The sequence below is a fragment of the Oncorhynchus kisutch genome, linkage group LG4 (assembly GCF_002021735.2).
Source record: "Oncorhynchus kisutch isolate 150728-3 linkage group LG4, Okis_V2, whole genome shotgun sequence".
Lineage (NCBI taxonomy): Eukaryota > Metazoa > Chordata > Actinopteri > Salmoniformes > Salmonidae > Oncorhynchus > Oncorhynchus kisutch.
Window position 1 is genome coordinate 60122552 of NC_034177.2, and position 6000 is coordinate 60128551.

At 42.5% G+C, this 6000-nt stretch overlaps 1 protein-coding gene across 2 annotated transcripts in view; it reads right to left on the bottom strand.

Moving 5' to 3' along the window:
- si:dkey-192p21.6 (heparan-alpha-glucosaminide N-acetyltransferase) overlaps positions 1 to 5682 on the bottom strand; it is a 40503-nt gene extending 34821 nt beyond the window's left edge. Inside the window, exons 1-2 of one of the 2 annotated variants that reach the window (XM_020481476.2) lie at positions 5641 to 5682; positions 4610 to 4706 (exon numbers count right to left, since the gene is read on the bottom strand). In XM_020481476.2, the coding sequence (XP_020337065.1) occupies positions 4610 to 4703 (94 nt within the window). In that variant the 5' untranslated portion in view covers positions 4704 to 4706; positions 5641 to 5682. Of the gene's footprint in view, positions 1 to 320; positions 420 to 4609; positions 4707 to 5640 lie in introns of those variants that run through there. The other variant, XM_031823340.1, reaches the window with a different exon arrangement.
- Positions 5683 to 6000: the final 318 nt, after the last annotated feature.

The following is a 6000-nucleotide window of genomic DNA, read 5'->3' on the forward strand; positions in this document are numbered from 1 at the left end:
GGCAACTACTTTCAGCATTTAGTTAGCATTATTTTTGGTAAGACAGCTGTGTGTACGGCTGCATTCACATAGGCTGTTTGCAATAGGTGAATTACCCTGTCTATCCTGCAGCCTATGTTCATTACGAAAACGGCCTTGCTTTAGGATGTCTTGATACAGCGAAGTGGAGATGGGCTACAGATTTCGCGCCAACCTGTCAATGGTCTCGGAGTCACAGCACTTAAACTTTATGTTTATTGTGGTATAGCGTGATATAAGCATAATTCAATGTAATTCCAATCCAAGTATCCCCCCCCCCCCCGAACATTGTGCTCACTCACCAATTTCAACTGCCCCCCTTAGTCACTTTATCCTGGCGCTGGGCCTGCTTAAGACACTATAAATGAGCCTGGCTGACATGCAACCCACGTGACAACACAGCAAGCTGTGACTCACACTCAAGTCAGGGGCATATACAGTGCCTTCGAAAGTATTCAGTCCCCTTGACTTTTTACACATTTTGTTACATTACAGCCTTGTTCTAAAATGGATTTTTAAAAAAAAATGTTTATCCTCAGCTATCTACACACAATACCCCATAATGAAAAAGCGAAAACAGGTTTAGCCAATTTTGTAAATGTGTTACAAATAAATAAATAAACACCTTATTTACACAAATTAAATTGATTGGAAAGGCACACACCTGTCTTTCTAAGATCCCACAGTTGCCAGTGCATGTCAGAGCAAAAACCAAGCCATGAGGACGAAGGAAATGTCTGTAGAACACAGTGCCAATCTTAAATGGAAGATGTTTGGAACCACCAAGACACTTCCTAGAGCTGGCCGCCCAGCCAAACAGAGAAATTGGGGGAGACTGGCCTTGGTCAGGGAGGTGACCAAGAACCTGATGGTCACTCTGACAGAGCTCTAGAGTTCCTCTGTGGAGATGGGAGAATCTTCCAGAAGGACAACCATCCCTGTATCACTTCACCAATCAGGCCTTTATGGTAGAGTAGCCAGAAGGAAGCCACTCCTCAGTAAAAGGCACATGACAGCCCGCTTGGAGTTTGCCAAATGGCACCTAAAGACTCTCAGACCATGATGAAACCAAGACTGAACTCTTTGGCCTGAATGCCAAGCATCACGTCTGGAGGAAACCTGGCCCCATCCCTACGGTGAAGCATGGTGGTGGCAGCATCGTGCTGTGGGTGTAATGATGGGGCAGTGAGTCAGAAGCAGGTGCGGGTGAAACATTTGAATAAAACAACAAAACCAAGAACACGACACTAACATAAGGCAGAACGCCGATACACAATAACAATACCAACTGGTGAGTGAATATGGGAGACTGACATATAAAGTGGAGGAGATGATAAAGGTATTGGAGTCTAGGTGTGAATCATAATGATTAACAGGTGCGAGTAATGATGAGTGCCAGGTGTGCGTAATGATGAATCCCAGGACCGGTGGTTAGTACTCTGGCGACGGCGTACGCCAGAGAGGAGGAGCAGGAGCAGACGTGACAGTGGGGATGTTTTCCAGCGGCAGTGATGGGAGATCAGTCAGGATCAAGGCAAAGATGAATGGAGCAAAGTACAGAGATATCCTTGATGAAAACCTGCTGCAGAGCGGTCAGGACCACAGACTGGGGCGAAGGTTCACATTCCAACAGGACAATGACCCTAAGCACACAGTCAAGACAATGCAGGAGTGGCTTCGGGACAAGTCTCTGAATGTCCTTGATTGGCCCAGCCAGAACCTGGACTTGAACCCTATCGAACATCTCTGGAGAGACCTGAAAATAGCTGTGCAGCAATGCTCCCCATCGAACCTGACAGACCTTGAGAGGAACTGCAGAGAACAATGGGAGAGACTCCCCAAATACAGGTGTGCCAAGCTTGTAGCGTCATACCCAAGAAGAATTGATGGTGCAATCGCTGCCAAAGGTGCTTCAACAAAGTACTGATGAAAGGGTCTGAATACTTATGTAAATGTGATATTTAACTATTTTATTAGCAACATTTTCTAAAAACAGTTTTTGCTTTGTCACTATGGGATATTGTTTGTAGATATGAGGGGAATTTAAAAAAAATCTATTTTAGAACCAGGTTGTAACGTAAAAAAAATGTGGGAAAGGTCAAGGGGTCTGAATTCTTTCCGAAGTCGTTGTAGAGACTGGTGTTAGGAAGACTAACTGTAAATAACATGCCTATCACAAAGATGACCATGCAGTAAATTAAATGACATGAGTCATAACTGATAACAAAAGACAGTTTGCAAATCCTCTTTCAAATTATATTTATTGTAAAATCTACACATTTCATTATACTTTGGATATGGCAAAAAAGTTGCTTAAAACATGGATAGGGTGGTACAGTAAATATAGAAAAGTTAACTGAGATAATTTGATGCTGCGTTGAAAAAAATGAACTAATATGTAAAAACGTAGAAACTCATTTTGGTTACAGTTGGCAAAGTGAAGCCACTGTACAGTTGAAGTCGGAAGTTTGCATACACTTAGGTTGTCGTCATTAAAACTCATTTTCAACCACTCCACAAATAGTGGAGTGGTTGGCAAGTCAATTAGTGGTTGGCAAGTCAATTAGTTTTGGCAAGTCAATTAGGACATCTACTTTGTGCATGCCACAAGTAATTCTACCAACAATTGTTACCAGACAGATTATTTCACTTAAAATTCACTGTATCACAATTCCAGTGTGTCAAAGGTTTACATACGCTAAGTTGACTGTGCCTTTAAACAGCTTGGAAAATTCCAGAAAATTATGTTATGGATTTAGAAGCTTCTGATAGGCTAATTGACATCATTTGTACCTTTGAATGTATGTCACGGCTGTCGAATGAACTGGACCAAGGGGCAGCGTGGTGAGGGTACATATTCCTTTAATTATTATGCCACCAACAAAAACAATAAACAATTTTTAAAAAACAACCGTGAAGTTAAAGGCTATAGTGCCAACAAACAAAGACAAGTACCCACAAAGACAGGTGGGGAAAAGGGCTGCCTAAGTATGGCTCCCAATCAGAGACAATGATAGACAGCTGTCCCTGATTGAGAACCATACCCAGCCAAAACAAAGAAATACAAAACATAGAAAAATGAACATAGAATGCCCACCCAAATCACACCCGGACCAAACCAAAATAGAGACATAAAAAGTTCTAAGGTCAGGGCGTGACAATGTATTTCAAAGCATATCTTCAAACTCAGTGCCTCCTTGCTTGACATCATGGGAAAATCAAAATAAATCAGCCATGACCTCAGGAAAAATTGTAGACAAGTCTGGTTCATCCTTGGGAGCAATTTCCAAATGCCTGAAGGTACCACGTTCATCTGTACAAACAATAGTATGCAAGTATAAACACCATGGGACCATGCAGCCATCATACCCCTCAGGAAGGAGATGCGTCCCGTCTCCTAGAGATGAATGTACTTTGGTGCGAATAGTGCAAATCAATCCCAGAACAACAGCAAAGGACCTTGTGAAGATGCTGGAGGAAACAGGTATAAAAGTATCTATATCCACAGTAAAACGAGTCCTATATCGACATAACCTGAAAGGCCGCTCAGCAAGGAAGAAGTCACTGCTCCAAAACTGCCATAAAAAAGACAGACTACGGTTTACAACTGCACATTGGGACAAAGATCTTACTTTTTGAAGAAATGTCCTCTGGTCTGATGAAACAAAAATAGAACTGTTTGGCCATAATAACCATCGTTATGTTTGAAGGAAAAAGGGGGATGCTTGCAAGCTGAAGAACACCATCCCAACCGTGAAGCACTGGGATGGCAGCATCATGTTGTGGGGTTGCTTTGCTGCAGGAGGGACTGGTGCACTTCACAAAGTAGATAGCATCATGAGGGAGGAAAAATTATGTGGATATATTGAAGCAACATCTCAAGACATCAGTCAGGAAGTTAAAGCTTGTTTGCAAATGGGTCTTCCAAATGGACAATGACCCCAAGCATACTTACAAAGTTGTGGCAAAATGGCTTAAGGACAACAAAGTCAAGGTATTGGAGTGGCCATCACAAAGGCCTGACCTCAATCCTATAGAACATTTGTGGGCAGAACTGAAAAAGCGTGTGCGAGCAAGGAGGCCTACAAACGTGACTCAGTTGCACCAGCTCTGTCAGGAGGAGTGGGCCAAAATTCACCCAATTTATTGTGGGAAGCTTGTGGACGGCTACCCGAAACGTTTGACCCAAGTTAAACTATTTAAAGGCAACGCTACCAAATACTATTTCAGTGTAAGTTAACTTCTGACCCACTGGGAATGTGGACGGACGAAATGAAAGCTGAAAAAAAATAATTCATTTCACATTCTTAAAATAAACTGGTGATCCTAACTGACCTAAAACAGGGAATATTTACTAGGATAGTGAAAAACTGAGTTTAAATGTATTTGTTTTAGGTGTATGTAAACTTCCAACTTCAACTGTATGTACAGCGGTTCGTATAGGAATTGTTTATGACTGTGATTCAGTTAAAATGGATTGAGTTTGCAGTACTTCTATAAATGCCTAACGTATGCAGTCCTATACATTCTCTGTTGGACAGCAAAATAAGACCACCTTTAACACCCTTACTCCTGAATTAAAAACACTCACCTGAACACGACTTTGCATCAAGCTTTCCTTCATTTCGTCCAGTTGTAAGAAAGAACACACATAGGATCTGCGTGAGGATTCTTCTAGGCTCCATTTCCTACAACAAAACAATTCCACTGCAACTCATCTTTATGACAGCTACAGATATAAACAGGGTTCAAAGGGCACTATGCATGCATGCGTGTAGAGTGGTCTCATTTTGTTTGGAGTCTCTTTGGGATCCGATTGAGAGGATAAGACAGCATAAACAGTCACATGCAAAGTTATGCTTATAATGCATTATGAAGAGGGCACTCATAGGACATGTTACCCAAAGGTTTTATCCACCCATTTCAAACTCATGCAATATGAACATGAATGTGTGCGCTGTTAGTATGGTAGCCAGTCGATATTGACACCACCTCCATACTGAGTTAGTTCCTTTAAAAAAAATGAGATTCCATTGCTGTACAATCCCAGGGTGTGTCTTACACCCAAAGATACACAGATGAGAGGGAGCCACATTCTAAGACTCATTTTCTTTTTGGGGGGGAAAGAAGAGCTCAAACAGCCCTCAGTACTGCAACTGTAGTCAATACAGGACAAAGATCGAATCGTACTACGCCGGCTCCGAGGCTCGTCAGATGTGGCAGGGCGTGCAAACTATTACAGACTGCAAAGGGAAGCACAACCGAGAGCTGCCCAGTGACACGAGCCTACCAGACGAGCTAAATAACTTCTATGCTCGCTTCGAGGCAAGTAACTCTGAAACATGCATGAGAGCATCAGCTGTTCAGAATGACAGTGTGATCACGCTTTCCACAGTCGACGTGAGTAAGACCTTTAAACAGGTCAAAACTGCCATCATAAAGGAAAACGTCCCTAGCGGGCGGAACAGATATGACAGCTTGTTAGACAAAGGAAAAGGGGCTGGGTTTGAGCGAAAGAGCGGGAGACTGGAACAAAGGCGAAGCTGTGCTATCGTAATTACAGTATCTTATGCATTCTAAATTACTGCCCATTTGGAAAAGGAAAATGCAATAAATATTTACTCTGAGCTGCGCTTCAGTAGGTTGGTGGTAGAGGGAAGACCGTGTTGCCAAACCGAGTTCTCTGTCCTTTGAAGAATGTCTCTGGTGGTCACTTGGATAAGTTGAAGTAACGTCGTTGTGTGATAGATGGGATACTCTGTCCGTTCCTTCCTAACCTGCGTTTGCAGCTGCGGTCGCTAACTCAACGGCTAGGAGGTATCACTTCTGTCTTGAATAAGAGTTCAACGTTCATACCATTCGCAACCAAAGCTCATGCTGATGTTGGCTTCTTTCTGTAGTTTTATCTGAACCATTCTGACATAGGATCGTCATCCTACCTCATTGGAACAGGAAGTTATGTTGTTGTCAAGGCTTTATATA